This window comes from Daldinia loculata (assembly GCF_022478755.1).
Source record: "Daldinia loculata strain CBS 113971 unplaced genomic scaffold F4817scaffold_7, whole genome shotgun sequence".
NCBI lineage: Eukaryota > Fungi > Ascomycota > Sordariomycetes > Xylariales > Hypoxylaceae > Daldinia > Daldinia loculata.
In genome coordinates, this window is record NW_026054861.1 from 659,669 (window position 1) to 684,559 (window position 24,891).

A 24,891-nucleotide genomic window follows, 5' to 3' on the forward strand; every position below is an offset into this window, starting at 1 on the left:
TCTAAAAGTCCCGGCACGCTCAGATAGGTACCTGGGTACTTAAATATCTCAGGGACTCTTAGGAGAAACTTCGGTTATTTTGACTTTGTTCAGCGACTAAGTTGCCAAGGCCTCAGTCAGAGCTGTACATACATAGGGAAGTGATCGTGTGCTATGATCTCATACCAACATTGAAAGGGCCATGAACACGTATTCCTTAATGAGATATGAGCAAAGAAAAGACCAAATCCAAATAAAATCAAAGCCCTCATTAATTATCTCTGTACGATGTAAGCAGCAAACCCCAAATCTACCATAAAATAAAAGGTGGAATTACTGCTAACTCATATATATATAGGGGCGTACTAGCTCTCATTGTCATCAACAAGGCCGGCGGTCTCATCTACAACCGCACCTTCGGGGATGGCCTGAACCAGCTGAACACAAATGACTACCTCGTACTTGCTGGTACTTTCCACGGGTGAGACACATCTCCCTGTCTCATTAGCAGCATCCAGCAATGCGTTAGGCAGTTATGAGAATCAGATTACTTACTCACCTCGTTACTAGAGTCCACGCCATCACAGCCCGTCTCAACCCGCTGAAAGGGCTTATGAATGCCCAACACCAGCAGCAAGCGATGTTAACAGCGGGCGGCGTGCCGATACCAAGCCGGCCGGATCCGCCCTCGGGTCTCGAGGTCATGGAGACGGAGAACTTCCGGTTACAGTGCTTCACCACGTTGACAGGCACCAAGTTCCTGTTGTTCACAGATACGATGCAGACCAACGTGGACATAACCATACGCAAGATCTACGACTTGTATTCCGACTACGTCATGAAGAACCCTTTCTACCAGCTAGAAATGCCTATCCGCTGCGAAACCTTCGACAGGAAGCTAAACTCGTATATCAGGGAGATTAACAACTCCCGATAATACAGAGGCTTACTAGTAGTAGGTATTACGGATTTCTCTTACGGACTCACCTTTAGGCATAGGGGGAGGGATCTGGCGACTTTGACGGGGCGGAATTAGGAAGGCTTAGCTATCTAGAGTTGCATCACGGCATGGCGTTTGGAGTTAACAGACTTGGATTTCATTACGGCCCGGAACTTGATTGATAGAAAATGCCCTCTGCCTTCTTGCGGCAGAAATGTCATTCCCCGCCTAATTCATCGCTACAGGCCTTTGGTCTATTATTATTGTACAAGTCCAACAACTCCGTGATCCCATGCCGGCGAGAATTCGACAGACTGCAGACAAACAGGTCTTCGTCTATGACGTGTCCATCTTGTCGTCGTCGTCTTTCTTAGAGCTCTTCTTGTCGGCAGATCCGCTTCCGCTAGGCTCACCGTGTTCGTTTAGTAGAGGCTGGTTCTCACCCTCCTCCTGTATTCCCTCCAGACTCGTCTTGTTTGCAGCATCTGCCTCGTCCTTGGCCTGTTTGGCCTGTCTTGCATTCTCCTCTTCCATACTCATGCGTAGAGCAAGAGCCAGTTCGGGGTCGGCGCTAGGGTCGAAGTCGAAATCGCCAAAGTCGCCACCACCCTCGGCCATACCACCTGAACCACCCGCAGCTCCTTCTCCGAGCAAGATGGGGGTAGTTATCAGCTGGTCGCTTAGAAGCTTGCCGCTAGGAGGGATAACAACAAGATGCGAGTTCTCGTTGGTTTTGACCGCATTGTTAAAAGCCTCTAGCTTCTTCTGTACGTCATCGTCGTCAAGGTCGCCAAATAGGATAAAGTCGATGTCAATGTTGCCCTTCTTCATCTTCTTAGCAAGAGATACTAGCTTTTTCTCGTCATCGGCTACGGGCGAGCACACGAAGACGATGATGCGCTGGCGTTGGGATTTGTTTTGTCGGTGCTTCAATGCTAGCTGTCGCGGAGGAAACCAATCATTAGCTTAGATGTCATCATACACATGTGTCCGTTGTAGTTGCAAACGAAGGTTTGACATACACTAGCGATCTGGATTCCGGTTGCAAGGTGGGACGAGCCCGAGATCTTCTTCTTCATACGGTGAAGACCTTCGAGCAGCTTGCCCCGTTCTGTCGTCAAAGTGGACAAAACCTCGGGTCCCTTGCCACCCATGCTCATCAGGCCGACGGAGGATTCGGGGTTGGACTGGGTGATGCTCTCGAATATGATATTTATCGCATCGGCCTGGGCATCGAATCGAGAGGGCTGGTAATCTCCATTGCGGCTGCTTTCGCTGTTATCAACGACTATCATAACAGCTTGCAACGGCATTTTGGCGGTGTTGTGGTGGTAAACTAATCTCGATATTCTTTTGCAAATAGTAGAGGTCCGGCCTGTCTTATGATATCTAGAGAGTAAGTCTACGAGGTTTTGATGACGGGTTAGAAAAGTTGATGAATGCAACTACAGCTAAGTACCTTCGTAACTGCAGGTGCTGGAATCGGAGGATAAGCTCTTCAGAACAAACGTCAGGCAGGTGTAGCCTAGGTGGGTACAAAGGTACCTACAGTGAAATACCTACATCAATGGTAGAGCTTAGACCAAGTTGCTTCCAGTTGCTTGCCAAGGTTTTTACTTACATAACATTGAATCGACTTCCTATTTTAGATGACATAATCCACTCTAATCCACCATGGAAGTTTCAGATTATCCAATTGCATTACTCGTATCGCTCAAGTGCATGTCCCACATCCCTCTCTTTTGTTTACTTGCACAAGCATTGGTTTCATCATCAACACACCCGAATTCTTGCATTTCATACTCCATTCTACCCCATATTCAAAAAACCCCTACACGAAACAACGCGTCTGTCCAGAATTTCACATTTTACACTTTACCGCATTTTTAATTCACCAAACCCGCATCGAAAATACTCGACACAAATATTCCACAAAATGGCACCGGTCAAAGCGACGCGAAAGAGAAAATCAGAGGCTATAACAGGTTCAATTAACGGCCAAAAGATACACACGATAAGATGTTCGCCTGAACGAAGTCCGATCAAGAAGCGGAAGTTAGGCCTGTCGCTTGCGCAGAAGCAAGCTCTCATCGACAACCTCCAACTAGAGAGTACGGACGCGCCGCCGAGCCAAATAATGAAGTTCCTCGATTTTTAACTAATTTTTATCGCAGTTACCGAACGTGCAAGACGACTAAGAGCTCAATACAACATCCAGGCGCAACAACTACGATCACGCGTCGAGATGCGCGTCAACCGAATACCCACCGCCTTACGAAAACTGAAGATGGGCGAGCTCCTCTCCAAATCACTGCAGCCACAACAACCTCCTCGCCCACCTAAGTCAACGTATGTAGCAAGACCTCCACCCGTCCCTGCAAAGGATAGCGCGTCAGCCAAACCCCTCCCACGAAAGCCAGTTCCAGCAGTCAATGCAAAAGGCCTAAGGTAGGAACTTATTTTGTTTATTCTCTCTAGCTAACTAACACTGTCTAGCGAGGAAATACTAGGTCTAGACAAGGAGAACCAAGGCGACGATGTCCAGAATCCTAAGAAGAGGCCTCGCGGCATCCCGGGCAAGGAACCTGCTACAATCCAACCGGGACAGGTCCTATCGCCCACATCTTCAAACACGCGAATAGTACCCCGCGCTCGCCCGGCAGCATCTCCCATGAAGACGCTAGTTAGCAGGCCCGCTTCACCTATGAAAGGACCCCCGCCTAAGCCTTCTTCCAATATCATATCGAGTATGGCAGACAGGGTGAAGGCATCACGGCCTGCGATCACAAGGAAACCTACCACTTCATCTATGACCAGCTCAGCTAACGGCAACGCATCTGTACGTGCGCGACAAGCCGCAGTCCCATCACGTCCCCCGACTGCGGCGTCTACGCGAGGAAGGCGGAAGGCTAGTACTACAAGCGAGTCGAGCAATGGCAGTTCGACGTCGGTAGTCAAGAAGACAACCGCTTCAAGAACAGCTAAGACGACAGCCCCCGCGGCCAAGAAAACAGTCATGAGCACAATAAAATCAGCCACAACCAAAAAGCCCCCGGCAACAAAAGCCGCTGCCTCTGGAACGGGGACAGGGAGGACGTTAAGGAAGAGAGCTTAGATATTAAATGACTATAATGTGTTAATTGCATCTCGCTCGGCGTTATGGTTCTGTTTTCTGTCGCTGCACAGGAGGGGGGTATGGATTAAGTCAGGTCACAATGAGAACCTTGCTGGCGTTTTTATCTAAAAGATTTCCCCATCTTCCTCCCAATATCTTGTCCCCTTTGATTTCTTCTTCTTGCGCCCCCACTTCGTAAGCTTGGACAAGACGAGCATGTGCTTCTAGCCGGCGGTAGCGGCAGTTGAGCCCTTCTTTTTCTTGTCATCGACGAGTTCGATGTTATCCTCAGGGATGGTGTCCTTGTACTTTTCTAGCAGGAACTCCTCGATCTCGTCCGACACGTCGCCCTGCACGACGATCTCCTCGCCGCCGCTGGGTACCTTCGTCACAGAAGAGCCCGTGGCAAATTTCTTGCCGAATTCCTTGGCGACTTTCTTCAGGTCGAGACCAAACGCCTCGAGTCCGGACACGGCGGTTACGAATTTGCGCTTGTTGCGCTCGACCCGCTTGATTGTTATGACGCTGTTGGCGATCTTGTCTGCTTGCTTCTGCTCCGCCTTCTCGGCCTGCGCGGCTTTCTTCTGCGCGTCCTTGGCGGCGCGCTTCTGCGCCTCGACGGAGAGCGATGCCGTGGCGGCTTCTAGGGCTTCTGCGGGACGGGGGGAGAGCTGGCGTTAGTGGGGTTGTCCAGCCTAGGAGAGAGGGTATCTATCTATAGGGATAGGGGGTGTTTCGGGGGTCCTGCGTACCTGGAGACCATATACGCTCGTATAGGCTCGGGTGGGCTTTCTGCAGCCAGTCCTGGCATTTCTTGACGGTGCCGCCATATTCGCAGTACTACTTGTTCGACGATCAGTACATTTTCTACCTCTCTATGACGTCTATTTTGTCGAATACCATTCGCGGAGCTGGTCTATGAATAGGGAATATCGTACCTCTGGCGGTAAGGTGCAGACTAGAATAGCAGCAGGACAGGGTCAGTTTACAGCTGTTCTGGGGACCTAGTGGGTGGGTATCGTGTTTTTGTTTGTTTGACTTACCGCCGCAGTATATCACGTGGCGGCCCTGGGGCTCGCTGGGGCCTTCTGCCTGTTCTGTATCTGCCATTCCTGAACTACCTAGGTTTTTGTATATAGGTGGCGATTGGGGAGGGGGGGATGGTTGAAAAGGAGAGACGCAAGTTGTTTCGTCGCGACTGTGTGCTAAGAGATTCTGTTTTGTTGTTTGGCTAAACAAGGGGACCGGATTTCTTGGTTGTTGATTCTGGAGCGCGGGGTTCGTTCGACAGGTCGCTAACCTTAGGTACCTATGTAATTGTAGGCCGGGTCTTATGGTGGGTTGGTGGGGTAGTTTTGCGTTTATGCGTTTCGTTTTTTTAAATAAATGCGCCGCGAGCACGGCGCGAAACAGCTGACTGCCCGTTTTCTGAGTTTAACCTTTAACCTACATAGGTGTTAGTGCAAAGAGCAGATCTACGGTTGATTGGTAGCTGCGTCCAATGAAAATTTGGAGGGGAACTCTATTGCAAGCCACAGTTTTAAGTAGTCTTGTCGAGTGGACGCCACAGTTAAATTTACTTACATAGGTACCTAGGTAATGTTAAGTAATAGTATGTCAACTCATCACTTTACCACCTATGAAGTTTGGTCAAACACAGTACCATCAAGCCTTATGGCTTTGCTTCCCTTGTATCATGAGCCGACATGGCGTCTTCTTGTTGCGTTTAGGCCAGCATTAATGACATGGACTATAACCTATAACTAGCTAGGATGAATATCTACGAAGGTCCGAGTCAAAAGTCCTAGCATCATATTTCTTAAACTTCAATTCATCAGCCTAACCGTGTCTTTTTACTGGAGCGAATATTGTAATTAATATTCACGATATCGCAGTCGTCCGGTTTGTCGCTTTTGAAATAATCCAAACGGCTATTAAGCTTATAAAATATTGGTATTGGTCAAAAGGACTGTTCTAGCTACTCAGTTCCACGGTAAGTCTATGGTCTGAGGTAGTATATAACAAACCAACTACTTATTCGTCCTTTAGGCTCGGACATGTCCTGAGGTTTATACTATAGGAGAGACAGCACTATTGTTTTTACAGCACGTTAAGATAGAAGATCCGGAGACCAGTCAATTATATCTCTTAATACTAAGCAACCCATTCGCCGCGGATGACTCGTACCGCTATTTAAACAAAATACCTACATAGATGGGTAGAATAACTCCGTCTAGTAGTATAGATGACGTTCTTTTACTTCCGCTATTATATTTATTGGGTTCTGGAAGTTTGGTTTTTCTGCACGATCAATCTCACCACGAACATGACTCGACCAATCACGGAACCTCACAAATGGCGCTGGGCGGTTAAGCGCTCAGTCAGCGTAACCTTTACTCCATTGGTCTGGAAGTCCGCAATGGCTTGCCAATCAACGATTCTCTCCGTCCTACACTCCCGCGCGCCAGTCGGACTATTGGCTTATGTTGCTAGGAGTTCTAAAATTATATCACCGCCAACCGTGTGTCTATCAGTCCCGATTGGTTGCTGGTGTGGGCAGTTCGACCGATACAACCTCTAGACTAACGTCGCCCAACGAGACCACGAGTCTTCTTTCGGCACAGCTACCACACATTCATACCTAAACAGGCCCCAAATGGGGTCCACGACGTATGTGTCTGGCCGAATCTACACTAAGGCTCCAAGGCTATGCAGGTGATGGGCAGTTACCCGTCCATCAGCATAGCAAACCACTGGGCTGGAAGCGCTCACTTTCTTCATGCTGCTTCTCTCCACACGATAGCCGCTTGCCCATCTCCGAGGTCAGAGTCATAAAACTACTCTCGCCCAAACATTTGGTAGGCATTGTTTCTCTTATTCTCTTCTTCTCAAGCTTCCTTGAGGTTGCCTCATTTCATATCGCTTCGTTGATCGAAGTGTCCCTGTCGTTAAAACATATTTCTTTAATTACACTTCGCTTTCAACGACGCTGGGCGTTATTTTCACCACATCTTACGGTTATTGCATTTAACCCAATATAGTTTCATCCTTTTTTTTCTTTTAAGAATCTTACTAGTATTATTTTTAAACACAAGATGCCTGAGCTAGTGCTTTTACCGTCTAGCACATACCAACAACCCCCCTCCCCTTCGCTGGCACGAAGACCGGGGAGGTCACTTAATACAATAATGGAGGAGGATTCGGAAGGGTCACAGAAGAGGACGTCGAGGGGTCGGAGTAAAAATCAAGCCAGTTCGTCCAACGAGAAAATAGTACAATGGCTATCACCGCGAAGTGACCATTTTCCGACTCCTCGAGGCTTTCATTTCTTGTCGGCCCCGATACTGCCTGAATCTCCGTCGGCTACATCCGCTGAGGAGAGTAACTCTCCGATATCTTCCTCGGACCCCTGGAACCGAGCTAGCATAAGTACTGATGTTACAGAGTTTGACGATATCTACGAAGTCTCTGACGAAGAAGATACTCGACGAGCTTCGAGAATGTCATCGGTGAAGCGCCGGAACAGCTCTCGTAACACAATGCTGAAGCGATCCTCGGTTCTCTCGTCAGTCTCGCACCGGGCTCTTCCGCCCTTGGTGATCCCGGCGCAGCAGGACGAAGATGTTAAGAACTTATCAGGTAAGCTGGAGTTCAAGAGGTTCCTGTCACCAATCCCTCCGACGCCACCACCCAAGGTCGAGATGTCGCCGGCCGTGATGTCCTACCTGCAAGCTCAGCAATCTCAGGAGGTGCCAACCATCTCTGCACCACCGTCTCTCGATGGCAGTCTAAGTTCAGACCAATTGGCTGCCCTCTCCGCTCCGCCTACGCCAGTAATTGGAGAAGACGACATCAATAGCGCAGATTGGTCTGGTGTTCAATTACAGCCCGCTGCCTTGGCTACCCTGCAAGCGCTGTCTGGGAGCGAAGACGGTGAGTGCGAGTACCGCTTAGAGCAGGTCATCGAGGTCACTGAGAGGAGGCCGGAAATGTCACAGCAGACGCCACGCCTACTCACTACTATGTCTCGGCCAGCTCTACACCTCTCGACTCGACAGCAGCAATCTCTTAATGGGTTGACGAGGCTCGATATTCCCTCGCCAGGAGGCTTTTTCTCTGGCCTTTCTCCCCACACAAGGCACACTTGGCATTTGCCCTCCATGACACCTGATGACATTGCTCCTCCCACCTCGACTACTGCGGAGCAGTTCTACAGAGTGCCATGGAATGAGCCTGCTCCTCGTGTTCCAACTCTGCTTACTGCCACTGTTCTACCTCCCCCGCCTCCACGTCCCGAGAGGTTTGCAGTTGGACCCCTTCCGTCGGTGCCTGTGGAACAGATTGTAGAAATTAGGGGTACCATGTCAGATGGTATTCCAACTGCAAGACCAGTTATCTTGGAGCACGTTGTCGAGGCAAGGACTGACCTTGCCGAAGACGTCCTTACAGCGCGACGCGTTGAGCAAAGAGACCCTTCATCTCCTCTTGCCGCTCATATCGAGCCCTCCAGCCCTAATGAGGATGTTACCGCTACGGAGATCGTTGCAACCTACGATCCTGCATATGCTAAGAAACAGCAAGAAGCTGCTTTGTCCAACCTGGACCGGACCGAATTATGGCTCATGGCCCAGAAAGCTTACCTCAAGGGTATTCTCCCGGAGGAAGAGTTCAAGCCGGAGGCTGAGGCGGTAGCGGAGGCGGAACCTGCCCATGTTGAGGAGTCCAAGAAGGAAGCCGAATCTGAAGGGGCATCCCCGTCACAGAAGAAAAAGACTGTCCGCTTCTCCGAGATTGTCGTCAAGACTAACATTCCAAAACCCCTACCGCCTAAGATCGCTCGCCAGGAGTCGGCCTACTATCGGGCTTTCCAGGATTACATCATCCGCTCCCGCAGTCAGGATCCTTTTGTTCACCGTCTCCCACGCTTTGAGGCTCTCCAATCCCAGCGCATCTCCCTACGCGAGGTTCACCGCAACCAACTCCTCGGCAAGTACCAATTATCCGTAGTGCCACACTCAGCCAAGAAGCGCATGAGCGCCAACGTGGCCCGCGGCGACGATATTATCGTCGACGACCCCGAGAAGCTCAAGAAGGACAAGGAACACGAGGCGTGGGCCCAGATGTCCATGGCAAACTGGCACGTCGGCGCCACCAAGGTTTTGAACGGAGGCCGTCTATTTTCCGCGCCTATCGCCAAGCGTCTGGCTCGTCTCTCCCGCATCGGCGGCGCTAGGGACCGTGCTCGCATCCTCGACCTCGGTGGCCAGGCTAGTTGCGACTGGGCCTGGCACTGCGCTATCATGTACCCAAATACCAAGGTATACACGGTGACGACTAAGGCCATCCGCCAGCTGTCCAACTCCAACATCCGCGGCCCGCCTAACCACCGACAAGTGGCCGTGTCTCGGCTCGCCAAGCTGCCATTCCCCGATGCGCACTTCGACCTCGTGTCGGCGCGTGAGCTGCAATCCATCCTCAAGTTCATCGGTGAGAACGGCGAGGACGAGTGGGACAGCTGTCTGGCCGAGTGCATGCGCGTTCTCAAGCCCGGCGGGTACCTCGATTTCTCCATCCTGGACTCGGACATCACGAACGCGGGCCCTCTAGGACTCGCCAAGAGCGTCGAGTTCGGCTTTGCCCTCAAGACCCTCGGCTACGACCCCAGCCCTACGCGCATGTTCCTCGGCCGCCTGCACCGCGCCGGCTTCGACCAGGTGCGTCGCGCGTGGGTGTGTCTGCCGATGGGCGCGGATCCGGCCGTCCGACGTAACAGAAAAGTCGCGCGCGATAGCAATGGTGTCGAACGCCCCCTCGAGCTAGAGGCTATGGTCTCGGGCAGCACGGAGGCGGCGGCCCCCACCGCGGGACTAGCGGGTAGTTGGGCGTGGGAGCGCTGGCTGCTGCGCTGCGAGATGGAGAAGGTGGCGTCCGAAGGCCGCCTGGGCTTCCTTGAGACAGAAGCACCGGAAATGCGCGAGGCGGGAAAGTGCCTCGATGGTGTGTATGAGGTTGTTGAGGAGGGGCGTACGTGTGGTGCGGGCTTTAGGATGTTGAATGGGTATGCTAGGAAGCCAGTTTCTCCTGCTGCTGCCAATAGGAGGGCTGGTTACTAGGGGAGATGTGTTGCATGAATGGATGAAGAGAGACGCATGGTTTACTCAGACTGGTGACCGCTTTCGACCCGAGACGGGGGAATTTCTGATGTGTTATGAGGTACGGGGTATGTGCATACGGGGCCGGAGTTGTCGGCTTATTTGTTTGGCGGGAACGTGTGCACGCGTGTATGAATAGGTTACGAGGTGCATGTATGGCTGGTGATGATGATGATACCCTGTTCGAAATTGGGAAGGATGGAAGGAATGAAAGAAGGATGAGAGAAAATGAAATATCTACGAGATCGACATATACCTGAACATACATACATATACATTATACATGAGCTTAGTCTACTCTATATGTATCGTGAATTGGGATGATGCTGTGTCTTGTTAGTGTCGTTGTGTGTCGAGACGAAGCAAGTCGGAGAATATATTATGTACCTCCTAATATAATATAATAAATACTAGACCATCCATCTATTTAGTATTGTTGTGTGCTTGTAGTTACATACGGGAAGTATGGAGAGGTAGTAAGAGTATTAGCCTTAACTCTTGCCTTAAGAAAGAGAAAAAGTACTCAAGATTTCTACTTCTTATAACTACTCTCGTAAGATGTAGGTAAGAAGACTTTCAAATATATAACGGTAGACTTAGTCAATCATATACCGCATAACAGGTAGTTATTCAACTTGGGAACTTTTATAAGAGGTAGCTATACTACAGCTACGTATAAACGCGAGAAAGCATCTTTATTCCTCGGCTCGTCTTAGACCGAAAAGTCCGTCTCCGAGTTATGGACGGGTTCATAATTCATATAACTATACCTTACATACATCCCCATCTCCATCTCCATCTCCATCCCCCGTACGTGCGTGCGGCTATATTGCTTGTACGACGACACACCCCGTCAAGTGCCGTTCCTACATACATACATGCGTAACAATAAGCAATCTTACCTAGGTACCTACCTACCTACATAGCCTCCCCTCCCCGAATCCCCTTCCAGCTAGCCGCTTACCCAAGCAGGCTCCGGCACTACCATGCAGCTTACCACCCCCTTGGCCCCGAAGGATTTCTCTTCTCTTCATGACATACCTACATGTACCAGCGTGTATAACGACGCCAGAGCTTTGAAGCTGACGAGGCTCAACAGATAAGAACTCTCTAGGTAGGTTAGTCTCATAGATTAGGTAGGTAGGTAGTTATCTTATACATAATCCAACGTATATTTAGGTACCTAAGGTATACGTTAGATGGACACTACCTCCATCCCTCCCTCCCGCAGTAAGCCCAGCCGAAACCCCAAGGCACGTCAGACGGGTAAGCCAAAGGGTCCTAATCTAACCCAACCTATCTTATCCCGTCCTATCCCGTCTTATCCTGCCAGCCGCTGACTTATCTATCAATCCTTCCCATACTCTCCTCAAGTCTGGGCCATCGGCTTGTTCCTCGTCGATCATTACCCATGACAAACATAATCAGAGCTCGCCATCCACTAGCCCCGATGGCGGCTACCAAATACTTCACATCCGTCTGTCTAATGGGAAATTTTATAACGGAATTACGTAGGCCATTAACTATGTACGGTATATCGTTCAACTTCCTGATATTCATTCCAAGCTTGTTTGTATACACGAATATAACGGCCTCGTAAGTAGTATATCATGATATCTTCCAAACTCCTCCGCTTTTCCTCCGCTCCCTCGTATGTACAGGACATAATTCTATATGCCTTAATCCCTGTCCGAATCCAAATCCATCTTGTCCCCTCGTGCCGGCTCTATCGCCCTGCCGGGGGAGACGTCAGCGGATCCCTTCCCTTCACTTTTACTCTTTTCGTCGGAATCCTCCAAAGCCACAATGATGCTCCTATCATCGCCCTTCTGAGGTGTCGAGACCCGGTCCTTCAGCGCCTTCGGCGTCGTCGGAACAATTACGTTTAGAACACAGTCGTCCAAATGCTCGTAGAACTCCTGTGCTGTCGAGAATCGGGTCTGGCAGATAGAACACTTAGCATCCCCGCCGTTTCGAGAACTGTTCCCAGTGATGATCATCTTTCGACTATTAGGGGGAGTCTGTTCGACATTATGTACCGCCGTTAAGTGCCGCTTAAAAACATCAGCCCTATTAAACGCCTTCTCATAAGCTGTGCCAGGTCCTGGACAAAAGGGGCAAACCATCGTCCCCTTGTAGTGTGTTAAAGCGTGTCTATTTTTGTCGTACTTCCGTGCGAACCCTTTCGTATGGTATTCGCAACTCTCTATAGGACATTTCTCAGGCCGCTCCTCCTGATGTGTCAGCATATGCGCTGCTAGATCTTTGAACACCCGGCCACAATCCGGGTGAGGACATCGATTCCTGTTATCTTCGGCCTTTGGTATAACAGGACTGCTGTGTGCGGTGCTGTCTAGTGACGGAGCTATCGACGGGGCTAATAATGGTCCTTGAGGCGGCGCGGGCGCAAGCCGAGGAGCTTCCAAGAAAGAAGATTGTCGCGGCAATGTATAATCCTCCATCATCCTTACGTCATTATCCTCTTCCCCGCTAGATGTATCGTTTTCATTGACGTCGATGGACTGCCGTACTTCTCGCATCCAATCTTTCAAGACAGTCATCGGGGGCCAATCGCCACTAGCTTTACCGCTCCTATGCGGATGGAAGTGAGCCCGCCGTAAGTGAGCTGCTGCATTATAATAAGCACCGTATCGTTTCTGCGTAACGCAAGCCTTGCACTTCGAAAGTGGTATTACGGGTTGTGGAGAGTTATGTGGACTCGCGGTCTGCGGCTCGGTACAGACCCATCTCTTCACTAAAGATGCGTGCTTGGCGTCGTTATGCCTTCGAAGTTCGTGCTCGCCACGGAAACCCTCGGGGTATTCGTTACACTTAGTACAGAACACGCGCCGAAGCGGCGGTCGCTGGTAAGAAGTTCTAAGTTTGGAAGGGGAGCTGAGTCCCCTAGCAATTGCCCGCGAAAAGACGGGGTTCTCTCCTACCGTATGCCTCCTCCCAGGCTCTGGATTTTCTATAGCATACGTCGCGGGTAGCATTTCCTGCTCGTTCCTATTTGCCCAGGGGTCGATTGGGCGCCACTGAATGACCGATTTCCGAGGCTCGCCGGCTTGGCCAACAACAGAAGGCTGATGATATGACACATGCCGGTAAATGGGTGTCCGTTGTCTAAAGAAGCCATTAAACCCAGCACTCCCTCCAGCACTACCATCTAAGTAACCACTCCCAAGTCCCAGGAGGAAGTCTCTAGAAGATCGAATTCCCAGCGCAATCCAATCATCTTTTCGAACAGCCGCAACGGTCGTAGCGAATAACGCGCGATCGTGCGTGTCCAACTCGAGAGCCGGGTCGTCGATTATCATCGGCGTAGACCAAGCAAATACACTTACCAACGCCTTATAGACGCTGTGCATAGAAGTGGCGCCTGTGGGCATGGGGAACCCTGATTGCGATTGCGCGGGAATAGCCCTTGATGGCGTAGAGATCAGGTCTGCCAAGATCGTCCTCACGATGCTAAAAATACAAAGCGAAACGAAAACAGCTAGCCAGCTTTTAGGATCAGAGATGACTCTTCGCATAGTCGTACTCTCGAAGGATTGCAAAAATTGAATCATGCAGTTGTATATCAGCCGGTTCCGCCCTTCGTAATCTATATCGTCGGGGGAATTTTGGGCATTCGTGACATTAGTTAAGTTGACCTCGGTTCGTATCGACGGTTCGGGCTGCTGTAAATCATAGAATAAAATCTCTCTTAAGAGTAACTTTGCACGATATAGCACAGGATAAGTTACTGCCTCTAATTCTCGGCTCTCCGACATGAAACCTGTTAGTCTAAACAGTTCCCAGAATTGGAAGGGAACACCCTCCGCATTCCAACTTGCCGCTAGTACTTTCAAGACCGGTGGCGGTTTATCCTTGGGCTCCTTAGAATAAGTCGCCAAGGTGGGATTAGGCATTGGTAACGATGCTAAATCTTCGGTCCACCAAAACCCATCGTCGAAATCCATATGCGACTTTACCATTTCCGACATGCTCTGGCTTACGAGATAGGTCCGTTCGAGATAGTCGTTCATGTTTCGACGTCTTGCCATAGGTGACGTAACAGGCGTGTGCACCTGTCTCGGGGAAAGAGCTTCTATGTGGGAGTGAGTATATGCCGCTTTCCAACGTCTAATCGATGCGGGGGTTGGTTATACCTGGTAGCATGTAATCAGCTAGCGAGACCAGGGAGCCGCGATGGCATCCGAGCACGCCCCAGAACTCGTCGCTGGCGGAGCCAGCAGATTCGCAACAAAACGCACAGTCGTCCTTCGAATCGCACTAAAGACGATAAGCAGGTATCGTATCCATATGAAGCGGGTTTACCTACAGGCTTCGCATAGACCTTACAACGGAGACATGGTCCTGCATCACGTGGTAGCCTCAGCTCACCTATAGATTCGAGTCGTCCGTGTCCGACTCTACTTCGTTTTAAGGGCGGCAGCAAAGAATCCGGTTCCGAGTCTACCGACCCCCTAGGTTGAGGAGGAGGCAGCTCATTTGCAAAGGGAAAGCCAATTGTTGACTCACGTCGATCTCTAGGTTGATTGGCAGTAGCCAGCGGGGGCAGCGAGGGAGGAACAGAAAGCCGTGGTAGCGTCGCCGGTGAGCTCCGGTTTATGTGATCGGTACTGAACAGTCGTGACGACGACTGGTCCGGGAAGACAATCGGTGGTATCGTGCCAACCGATAGGCCCGAGTCCCTCTTCGGAGGGATGACATGTTGCTTTAGATGCTCGTCCCGTTCTTCGGGATTAGAAAAGCCATATATATAATATAAGCATCGGTCATCCCAACACTTGAAGGAAGCCTGACGCCTTGATATGAGAGGTATAGTCTCCCTCATCCTCCATCCCCGGAAGATGGGATCATAAAATGAGATGTTCTTATCCAGCCAAGCATCGTAGCCAGGTGGTGAGTCATCTTGACCGAAAAGCTTCAAGGCATGCAGAAACTGCGCATCATGAAGGTCCAACCCTGTTACGACGACACGCACGTTAGGTGAAAGGGGAAAACAATACGAGACGACTCAATCACATACCTTGATCTATTAAGAAACTCTCGATGCACTCGCATTTATACTGCAGGGCGCGGGCCTCTTCGATATCAGATAATATGGGAACGGTCCCAGGAAGGTCTTTTAGTTTACGTGTATCAGAATATAGTACAAGGCCAATTAGGCAGCGCGCGATTAAAATAGAGGCCACTTACTTTGACTCTTAACGTAGGTCTCCAGTGCTCTAAGCTTTCGACGAAGCATGTCCAGCTCGAGTTTACTGTTTGGAAGATACTTGGCTGGAAGTAGGGCGGCTAGTTTCGCCTGGATTTCAGCTTGCTGCTCGAACAGCTGTCTAATCGTGGGGTCTAAAGACGGGTCGAAGCCGGGTGTGACTTGAGCATCCCGACCATCGAGCAGGGAGCCGCGACGGTCGAGTCGAGGCTCCAACGAGTCGGCAGCCATAATTCCTCCCCTCTCGCACCCTTTTGCGCCAAAGTCCAAGTTGGGGTCCGAGGCTATTATGTTTTCTTCCTAACTTTTTTTGTCTCTTTCTTTTTATAGGCTTGGGCCTGAGCCGTACATCTGTGGTATATATACGGGACCGGCGCCTGTGCCGCAACAAGCGGGCTGGACTGGCCTAAGGCTGAGCCGCTCTCCACCCTCACCAGCTCTCTCACTCTCACACTCACTCTCACTTTCACTTTTTCAGTCGCTCGCGCGCAGACTCGCTTCCCGCTTGCGCGCGTGACCTAGCGGTACACATCAACTGCGGTTTACGAGGGACGAAGAGACAATCATAAACTTGATGTTCATGACGGAAACGTCGGCCAAAGGGTGCAAGGAAAGGGAAAGGGAAAAAAAAGTCAATGACTGCGCCTCGTGACGAAATGAGCCAATAGCAACAACAAATTTTAAAGATTGGCTGCAGGACGCCTATCGGGGACTATGTCGCGAGGGGTGGATGTGAACTTAGAACATCTAGCTGTTTTCTTGTGGGGGTAAAAAAAGGTAAAAAGGGAAAGGGAGGTAATAAAAAAAAAATTTTACTTCTCTCTTCTATTTTTCTTTTCCCGCAAGTTATCTCGGTATCAGAAGAGAAGAAGAAGGAGAAGAAAATGAAAGATAGCAGGCTTAGGTTTGAGGGCAAATTGGCTAATAACTTTTGGGGTCGTCGCGATCGAGGAAGCAGCAGACTGGACCTGATGGACCTGATAGACAAGCAAGAGATACCTAGTAAAAAATGGCTGGCTAGGTTGACAGGAAGGTGGGGCGACCACTACGGCGGCAGATTACACACACATGGAACCAGCTGCTGCACAATTATCCCCTGGGATAACATATAAATTTTGGAATAGAGAAGGGGGTAAAAAGGGTAAGCGCAGGGCAAAAGAGGAAAAGGAAAAAATTATTATTATTATTACTTGTACATACACTACATAGCCCGAACGCGCAATTGAGCGGAAGTTGGAAGGGGGTGCAAGGTGTAAAAGCAAGGTGCAACGCCCTGCAAGGATTCTAGCTCCCGGGCTGCCGGGGTATTCGGGAGGTCGGTGCGGAGCGTCGACACCTTCGAGACCCAGGTACAGTAGGTATATCTAATGTAGTGTATGTACAATACACATTGTTTTCGGTATGGGTATCGACTACCGACCATTGGATCTTCATCCGTGGGAAGGACGGCTTACGCAATTTACATATGTATATCATAAGAGCTAATACGAAGTTGGTTATAAGATCATGAGCTTAAACTTTAACTTAACTAAGACGACGACAACACTTTTTACTTTTTTTTCTAAATTAAAATACCAAGACATCGTAGTAAAGAAAAGAAGAAGAAAAAAGTACGAGATATGGAGAACCGAAGTGTCCCTTATTACCTAGATATACAGTGCATAGACTAGGTAATACCTATACCCGCTTAGTTAGGTACCGAGTACATTAGTCTAAACATGTAAGTTAGCGGACAAGGGGGTGGTAGAATACATAGTAAGGCCGTTGGACATTATTATAGTCGAACCCTTTGCTAATCTGGACTAAGATGATCCAGCTAGAGCCCTAGCTAAAAGTTGCTCGAGGTAGGCGACTAATAAGATGCCGTAGATTTTTTTTCTTTCTTGCGTCGTTTTCTTCCGACAACGTGCTGCTGGGACCACCGTGTTAACTACTTACTACCTTGGCCAAAGTGTATCTAGACGTGTAGGTATGTATGTATGTATGTATGTATGTATGTATGTATGTAAAGTGTGTGAAGGTGTAACAAACCACCACCGTCGTCGTTATCATTCTTATTAGCTGAGCCCTTCTACACTGCATACATATATTATTTAATATTATAGTACCAAGAGAGCTACATGACAGATCGAGACCTTCGCCCGCGTCATCTAAACTCCGTATCCCTTCCTAATTAAATAAACAAGCCCTACCTAACTTAGCCTCTCCCTGGATTCGCTTGGTGTCCGTCCTTCCCTTCATCCACTACACACGGTAGCGTAGCGTAGCGAGCACACAAATAGCAACAGTTCTGGGTCTTGTGTTGGATGTGCTGGATACTTACACGCCACCTATCATTATCCGCCTATGTCTCTCCAGGCGGCTAAGCATTGCTGACGAGCGAGGGTTAGAATGCTCCATAGCAGTCCCGTCTCCAAGATGGATAAACCGAGAGCTATTGGCCACATCGGTGGAGTATAACGTGAGGTAGCACGCGCGGGTTTACATTTCAATCGGCAGCTGCATACATGACAGGCGGGAAACTTTGACGGCTGGATGTCCAGCTCTAGTTTGAGTTGACGCTGATCAATGCTAGTGCTCACAGAGTGATTGCAACTTCAGCAGGTTTGAGCTGTGGTACGGTGGCACAATGATATGAAAAACCCAAGGGAAAAAAGGGCAACAGGGAGTGTTCGACCAATGAGAGATGACGACTAATCACGTTACCATTGATCCCATGCTAGTCAATTGCTCTTATCTACCGACAGTAGCATCTAGCTGATGGGTAGGTATCAGCTTCTCCGGTCTGCATGTACAATAGTTCGCGGCCCCGGGGGGTGTCACCTAAAGGGAATCATTGTGTAAGCGCACGTGTTAGGTACCTGTTATCACCTTTTTATTCTTATACGACGACCTCTATATAAGTCGTGTCGTCAAATTTGAGACGGCATCCTTAAGAATTACTAGAGTCGTAAAGCGACTTAACATTCACCTATGTTCCCCCAATTTACCACACGAAGGTACCAGTAAGAAATAAATATAAAGATGAGTAGGCACAGGTATCATGTACATATGTACGAAGTACATGTATGCAGAAGGTTCCGTCTTATATCTATAGTTACATTCTGCAGTGATGAGTGAGAATGTAAGAAGATATGTACATACTTACCTATGTACATAGTATAACAGCAAAAACGTTTATCAGCACTCTAACAAGTCGTTCGGGGGCGCATCCGGAGGAATCTGCCATACATGTACCTACATAGGATAAGATGGATAGATGCGTCCGTCGTCCGCTATTGTCGCCCCCAACTTGGAGAACTCTCTCGCCAGTCGTCAGCCGGGTACCTATTAGAGTACATACATAGTACCTAAAGTAGTCCACAAGTCAGCCAGACAGCCAGATAAAGCCTCAACGCCAGTGCGCAACCCTAGCGGCCACCCGACCGCCTCAGCCCGGTAATTTACTTGCCGCTAAGAACAGCCTGGCATCAGCTCCAAACAACCGTCCATGCAATTTGTTTCGGCTGACCTTTTTTTTTTTTTTTCCCACACGCTCTAGACCATCATCCCACGTTGCTCGCTCCGCTCCGCTTCACCTCATCTCCATCGGTTTTTTTCTTCAACCACCCTAATTTTAAATGGTGCGGTAGCAATCGGTTCTAATCACGAATGTGGTTCTTTCTAAAACCAGCATTTCCTACACACAGACCATGGCGATACCATATTTGTCTGGACATCAGACGGCATCAGACGGGAAACAGGGTGTTAGGCCGCCCCGAGAGAAAGAAAAAAAAAACCCTTTGTAAGAAAACGCAGCCATGCGGGAGGGAATCGGACGTCGACCCATATGATCCGGCACATGCATCGACACTTTTGCTGATCACTTCCCGAGTTAGGAACGTCATGTTTCTTAAGTGCATTGATAAGTGCCGAGACGGTCTAGGCGAAACTTTGGTCTCGTCCATCGTCCGCCGTTCATTGGGGTGCAGGCTATTTTGTGTGGGCTAATTGAGTGTTGCAGATGCAAGCGTCGTTTCTCTTACTGCCTCTTTCTCCTCTGACTTGCCTCATATGTATATTCCGCACAGGCATCTTCTCGTCAGAGAAGGGAATAGTCCAATTTCAGCGCCTGCTGAAACCACTTCCCTCATTAAGCAACGTGTGACTATCAGCTCCGATTCAGCATTGCCGTTTGAGGAAAGCCGCCTATTTCACTCCCTAGCCCCTGTCGTACTAACTACATGTATGTAGCCCCGTACGTGGGTAGTATAATACATAGGTAGAAGATATGGATAAGTGTCGGACTACATACGTATCTAGGCAACATGGGGAGTAAGTAGAAGGAGTTGGGGAAGCAAGGCCGATGAGAGATGAGGTGGCAACGAGCGAAATCGCGTGCGCGAATGACAGAATTGCAAGGGCAGAGGCGGTCAGAAACAGGCGGCATGCAAAGCTCACCCAGCAGCAAAGAGTATATTCTTTGTTCGAATCATGATGCCCGGAACACGCTCGTCACACCTAGGATTGCGCGTCGCCAAGAATATACCTGCAGGTGAATAGATGGATAGATGGATAGATGGGCAAATGGACCAGATACTACATATGTATTTGTATTTGTATTTTGTTGAGTAGGTCGACTGGCTAATGATAGATAGGTTGGTGAAATCTGGAAAGGTACCGGATGCTTTGTAAATGGAGGGAAGATATGAGAGAATATGAAATTCACTTTAGGCCTTTCCCTCCCTGTTCTCATATGATCCACTTTTAAACACACCCTTGTCTGGCTGGCTGTTTGGTAACTAAACCCTTTGCAGCTCGAGATATAGGAATCGGTTTGATTGGTGGGCTTATAATGGTCCCCACACCACGCCTCGAGGAAGGTTCGCACTTCCTTATCTGTACGTTCGGAGTACTTACGAAGCCTGCCGATTCCCTCAGCTCTCAAATAGTACCTAAGTACCTTTAGCTGACGTGCTGCGCGGATTGGGGCTGCGATAGGGCGATAAGGCGATAAGGCGATAAGGCGGCATTCCAAATTCTCCTTTTGGGCATAGTCAAAACTTGCCTTACTCTCAGCTGGCCCCCAAACCCATCATAATTTCCGACTTCTTGCACGACGGCGCGCCGCTGATGTGCGATGATTCAATTTTGTTTACTAGGATTGGTGGTGGAATAGTTGTTATTCGCCAATATCATCAAATATATTGATGGTATTTGTCATTGGCTCGGTAAACTATTAGTGAACTGTTGACGTGATAGCAGTTGTCGTTTCCATCAACATCGTGATATCAAAATGAGCACTAGAGAAACCAGGGAATATAACGCGCATGCGTATCCTTCAGCTCGTACCTGATAGTCCAATAAGATACGTAATTCTTAATGTTCACACACTTGAGTCAAGGTTGTTGTCCAACAGCTTCCCCTTCCCCTCCACAGTGAATCCTTCCGTCGTCGATCTACTATCGCAGCCCGAGTACATATTGCCTCCTGCTATCACTAATCACTACCTACAATCACCGCCTTAAAGAGATGCCCGCAATCCAAAGAGTTTCGTTAGCCACCCCTTTTATCACAGCTTTAATATCAGTATCAAGAAACCTACCCCTTAATACATTCGAGCATCAGGTATAATATCAACACGTCCGGTATAGTCATAGTCAGGGAGCTGACTTCAACCTAGTCGCGCAAACCCAACAATACCATAGCCTGTCACCACCGGTGCTCACATCGTCGTATTCGGATGTCTCATCCTCGAGCAAGTTGTCAAGAACAGCCACCTCTCCAAGGAGTCGGGGCACAGTTCGAACCCGGAAATGTGGACTACATCAAGATGGCCTTCGCCCTAGATGAGCTACCAAGCAGCCCTTTGGATATTTCGCTACTACTTAGAGAAGTGCTTAACCGATCCATCGCTACCAATGACTCTCGAATAATACTATTGGAATATAACGCAGTAGGAAGTTTATCTCTCGGAAGTAGTCCCGAAGGAGGCGGAACAATATAAAACAGCCATTTACACTTGTTAATCTAAGCTAGTCAACAATTCTCGACTAGGGAGGTTCAGTAGTTATTCCTATATAAACTCTCAGATATATATGCACATATAAATTCTCCATCTAAGGACCTAAACACATATAATCCTACACCTTATAAAAGCTACCTAGGTACTAATCGGCACATACATTTATATCATATACGTTCTCTTTAATACACTTGTCAAAGTTAAGCTTACACACATTCCAGGTCTATGTACTTAAGAAGCCATCTTAATAATAAACTTATATAGCCAAGTTCGTACTATTAGATCGGCGTGCGGCTCCTTTACTAAGTGAAACTAAAGATATGGTGACAGCTTCGTTCGAATAGATTCACGACTCGATGACTCGAGAAGTATTTGGACTAAAATAACCAATACCGTTACAGAATATATGCATAACAGGGGTTTCCAAAAGATGACCTCATGACATAGACTTATCGTCACTACATCGTAGGTGTAGAGTATATTTAAATGCTTCTCCCTGCGAATATCGACAAGAGGAAGTAACTGCTACTTGGGAGTAGTTCAAAATGCACACGATAGCGCCTGTAAGTTACCTAGGTGGGTATACTTGATGAATAAGAGCAGTTGTTGTGTAGGTTTATCTAGACCTAACTAAAACAGGACTTATACCGAGATTTATTCACCTGATAAGTTTGTCTCGTTCAATACCTAGTGGCCAATTATATACATTTTATCCAGAAGTGTAAATTAAATAGTCTAGTCGCCCTTATAATCATTGTCTATTCAAGGGAGTGACAGTGAAATATTTAAAGGGGTATAAGACCTATATTTCATAACCCTTATCATACATACCTACCTAGGTAACCTATATACAACTACCTCTTCACATAACGATATACCATTAATATCCAAAGCCGAGCTTCGAACCACGCAGACAGTTATCCTCGAACTTCAAATAGCGCTTCATCCTAGAAACCTCATCCCAGTCAGATTTCAAATCAATAACGGGACCGCCACGGGAAATGTAATCGTCTAACATATAGTCTTGCCATATTCTAGCGACTAAAAGGAATAAGACACTACTAAACGAGTCAGAGCTATAGCATAACCTAATACGCCGCCGATAGCCAGACAGAGGCTTTAAAATAGCTGTTCCCTGCAGACAAGGCACTGATGCATTACCCCTAATACGAAGCGATTCATAATGTTTAGCGGCCTTTTATGCCCACTTGCTTTTCCCATTATGCTGTTTAAAGCCAACATTTCGGGCCAGCTAGCTCGAGAGTCGGGGTTAGGAGTATAAATGCTTACGCCGTACATGTTATTTCTCATACCTGAAAACCAAGTAGTTCACGCCACCATATCATCAGTCCAAGTTATCAATCAAGCAACACTCTCATTTCTCAGGATGGAAAACACATTGATGCTGCTTTAGTTTAAGTCCAAGACTATTCTAAATGCCCCCAGCTCCCCCGTCTAGCCTCAAGTATTATACGATCGTAGCTATAATCCCCGCGTAGGCCAAGTTTCCTCAAACGTGCCCTTTATCATAATGGTATCTATTAAAATGCGGTTAAGACCCCCATCACATCTTACCCCTAAAAACGCCAGAAGATCTATTCCAACTGCGCCCACCTTTTTTCCCGTACCGACAACTCCTTTCCTGTTAATTCGCCGTCGCATTTACTAGCCTCTCTCCACCCCCAGTACTCTCCTAACCTAATCTCGGCATATTCCGCGTAGTCAAAATCGATGTGCGAAATGGTGGCCTGGATCAAGGCCCAGATTCCCCAGTAAAGTCCGGGCACACCACGGAATATATCTACTTCAGCAAATAGTTTCTGTGCTTCTGCTTCCTCGTCTATGTTATCAGGCTTGTTAGGTAATATACTGAAGTAAGTGTGAATATATTCCCGTATAAACTCTAGCCGTTGTGCTCGAGTTGGCAACACAGTAAAGTCGCAGTCAAACCCACCCCATTCCGCAAAGTGGTTAGCCAAGTCGAACGCTGCAGGCGAAGGAGTGGCATATTCATAGTCTATAAAACTGACTACCTTCTGCAGACCGCCCTCCTTTTTAGTGCTGCTTAATTCTTGAGGCTCAATGATCACATTTCCACTCAGGAGATCGCAGTGCGCGAAGACGAGCTATGAGTACCTCTAGTTAGCGTCCGAGAAAACTACTAGTTGGATTTCCAGTACTACTTACGCCATTATCACCCAGTCCAGGTCGTTGGCTCAGCTCGTCAACTAGCTTAGTTAGCTCCTGCTGGAGGCTCGCCTGTCTCGTGCGCTGAGCCTCTGTCTTGGTAGGGAGGGCAAAAATCCACTTCTGCATAACCGTCCATACGTTGGGCGAGGGTTTCCCTGGTGCGGCATGCTCAATTTCCACTTCGTGATGACCGTTGCTGGTCCCATTTACCCCGTTTTTCTGCGCATGCGTCTCATATATGCAGGGTACGGTAGCGTGCCACTGTGCTAACCGCCTCGCAACAGCTAAATATATAGGCGGCATCCTCAAGTCGGCAGGTTGAGTGGGCGTGCCTCGGATATAACGATATATCATGCCATTATCGAAGCGAGCGAGTAATTCGGGAGCCAAGCCACATTTCATCAGCAGCTCGTGATTTTGGGTCTCGCGGTGCCTGTCTATGAGCACATCGGTTCCGTGTCCATATGCTCGTAGTAGAACCGCCTCCTTATCCACTTCGTCTTGAGATAGTCCTTCCTTCCTATTAATGGCTTTTAATAATGTGTTGGTTATACCATCCTTGAATGGTACGAATTCGATATTGGAGTCGGGGCTCGACCATTCTGGAAGTAGGGCGAGAATGAGTGCACGAGCTGAGGCATTGGAGTTGTCGTTATCGTAGGAAATGGGAATGTGTCGTAACTGGCCAAAGTGGCCGTTGGCGACTCCGTTGGAGTTAAACGAAGGCATATTGCACAAGTGCTCGGTCGATTACTTGTCGTTCTTTTTAGGAGCACAGTATAAGGTCATGGAGGGATCGAAATTTCGAAAGGATTTGCCTGCTTCTTCTGGAGTAAGTAGATAAATAGAAAAAGAAAAAAGTTCACCGCCTAGCGTGCGAGTGGGAGAATGTAGATTGTGGATGTGTCGCAAGGGTAGGTAATAATTTAAGAGCGATCAAACGTTGAAGCGAGGGCAAACTTGAGGTGGTTAGGACGTTTTAAACGATGGTTGTACGTACCAACAAGCAGCAAAACGTCATTACTGTCCTGATGCAGAAGGAAAAGGGTGTGAATGGTGTGCAATTGGGGATGGTTAGTTGATCTGTGGGAGTGGTTAGTAGTGGTCAGGGACCAACTAGTCGAGTTAATTGATCGAACTAAAAACAGGGGCGGCAGGGGTAGCTGCAGCCCTAGAGCACCTGAATCTTGGGAAGAGGTGGCAATGTCCTACATACTGCGTGGTACATACATATGCACTTTCATCCCACGAGATCTTTTCTGGATAAGTGATGTGTTAATAAAA

General features: G+C 48.5%; 7 protein-coding genes across 7 annotated transcripts; 3 read left to right on the plus strand and 4 right to left on the minus strand.

The window, feature by feature from the left end:
- Positions 1-11: 11 nt before the first annotated feature.
- On the plus strand, positions 12-1,064 carry F4817DRAFT_263435 (Sybindin-like protein). Its single transcript, XM_049299326.1, has 3 exons — positions 12-269; positions 338-460; positions 550-1,064. Coding segments are annotated over exons 1-3 (492 nt in total). The 5' UTR covers positions 12-267; the 3' UTR covers positions 917-1,064.
- Positions 1,065-1,255: 191 nt separating this feature from the next.
- F4817DRAFT_312896 (von Willebrand factor type A domain-containing protein) lies at positions 1,256-2,232 on the minus strand (the record flags this gene model as incomplete). The annotated part of the gene is made up of 2 exons (XM_049300180.1): positions 1,256-1,858; positions 1,942-2,232. The coding sequence occupies 2 exons, from the start codon at positions 2,230-2,232 to the stop codon at positions 1,256-1,258; spliced, it is 894 nt and encodes a 297-aa protein (XP_049162258.1).
- A 400-nt stretch (positions 2,233-2,632) lies between these two features.
- F4817DRAFT_263504 (Borealin N terminal-domain-containing protein) lies at positions 2,633-4,174 on the plus strand. Its single transcript, XM_049299329.1, has 3 exons — positions 2,633-3,030; positions 3,094-3,367; positions 3,416-4,174. The coding sequence occupies exons 1-3, from the start codon at positions 2,856-2,858 to the stop codon at positions 4,032-4,034; spliced, it is 1,068 nt and encodes a 355-aa protein (XP_049162259.1). The 5' UTR covers positions 2,633-2,855; the 3' UTR covers positions 4,035-4,174.
- On the minus strand, positions 4,126-5,667 carry F4817DRAFT_263460 (translation machinery-associated protein 22). The gene is made up of 4 exons (XM_049299327.1): positions 5,078-5,667; positions 4,973-4,992; positions 4,787-4,874; positions 4,126-4,686 (listed from the first exon to the last, which is right to left on the minus strand). The coding sequence occupies exons 1-4, from the start codon at positions 5,142-5,144 to the stop codon at positions 4,259-4,261; spliced, it is 603 nt and encodes a 200-aa protein (XP_049162260.1). The 5' UTR covers positions 5,145-5,667; the 3' UTR covers positions 4,126-4,258.
- A 1,555-nt stretch (positions 5,668-7,222) lies between these two features.
- On the plus strand, positions 7,223-10,147 carry F4817DRAFT_312899 (uncharacterized protein; the record flags this gene model as incomplete). Its single annotated transcript, XM_049300181.1, has 1 exon — positions 7,223-10,147. The coding sequence occupies one exon, from the start codon at positions 7,223-7,225 to the stop codon at positions 10,145-10,147; it is 2,925 nt and encodes a 974-aa protein (XP_049162261.1).
- A 1,718-nt stretch (positions 10,148-11,865) lies between these two features.
- On the minus strand, positions 11,866-15,644 carry F4817DRAFT_312900 (uncharacterized protein; the record flags this gene model as incomplete). Its single annotated transcript, XM_049300182.1, has 5 exons — positions 11,866-14,279; positions 14,341-14,464; positions 14,514-15,160; positions 15,225-15,320; positions 15,395-15,644. The coding sequence occupies 5 exons, from the start codon at positions 15,642-15,644 to the stop codon at positions 11,866-11,868; spliced, it is 3,531 nt and encodes a 1,176-aa protein (XP_049162262.1).
- Positions 15,645-22,795: 7,151 nt separating this feature from the next.
- On the minus strand, positions 22,796-24,692 carry F4817DRAFT_328025 (ethanolamine kinase). The gene is made up of 3 exons (XM_049302109.1): positions 24,608-24,692; positions 23,605-24,428; positions 22,796-23,543 (listed from the first exon to the last, which is right to left on the minus strand). Exons 2-3 carry the CDS (start codon positions 24,334-24,336, stop codon positions 23,013-23,015), a joined length of 1,263 nt encoding a protein of 420 aa, XP_049162263.1. The 5' UTR covers positions 24,337-24,428; positions 24,608-24,692; the 3' UTR covers positions 22,796-23,012.
- Positions 24,693-24,891: the final 199 nt, after the last annotated feature.

Bases quoted from the DNA above. Each gene is read 5' to 3' on its own strand.
- F4817DRAFT_328025 (XM_049302109.1), bottom strand. From the start codon at position 24,336: ATGCCTTCGTTTAACTCCAACGGAGTCGCCAACGGCCACTTTGGCCAG. The intron at 23,544-23,604 runs GTAAGTAGTACT...AGGTACTCATAG, and splicing joins CTGGACTGGGTGATAATGGC to CTCGTCTTCGCGCACTGCGA.
- F4817DRAFT_263435 (XM_049299326.1), top strand. The intron at 461-549 runs GTGAGACACATC...CCTCGTTACTAG, and splicing joins CTTGCTGGTACTTTCCACGG to AGTCCACGCCATCACAGCCC.
- F4817DRAFT_263504 (XM_049299329.1), top strand. From the start codon at position 2,856: ATGGCACCGGTCAAAGCGACGCGAAAGAGAAAATCAGAGGCTATAACA. The intron at 3,031-3,093 runs GTACGGACGCGC...TTTTTATCGCAG, and splicing joins CGACAACCTCCAACTAGAGA to TTACCGAACGTGCAAGACGA. The intron at 3,368-3,415 runs GTAGGAACTTAT...AACACTGTCTAG, and splicing joins GTCAATGCAAAAGGCCTAAG to CGAGGAAATACTAGGTCTAG.
- F4817DRAFT_263460 (XM_049299327.1), bottom strand. From the start codon at position 5,144: ATGGCAGATACAGAACAGGCAGAAGGCCCCAGCGAGCCCCAGGGCCGC. The intron at 4,993-5,077 runs GTAAGTCAAACA...CTGCTATTCTAG, and splicing joins CCACGTGATATACTGCGGCG to TCTGCACCTTACCGCCAGAG. The intron at 4,687-4,786 runs GTACGCAGGACC...CCCGTCCCGCAG, and splicing joins CGAGCGTATATGGTCTCCAG to AAGCCCTAGAAGCCGCCACG.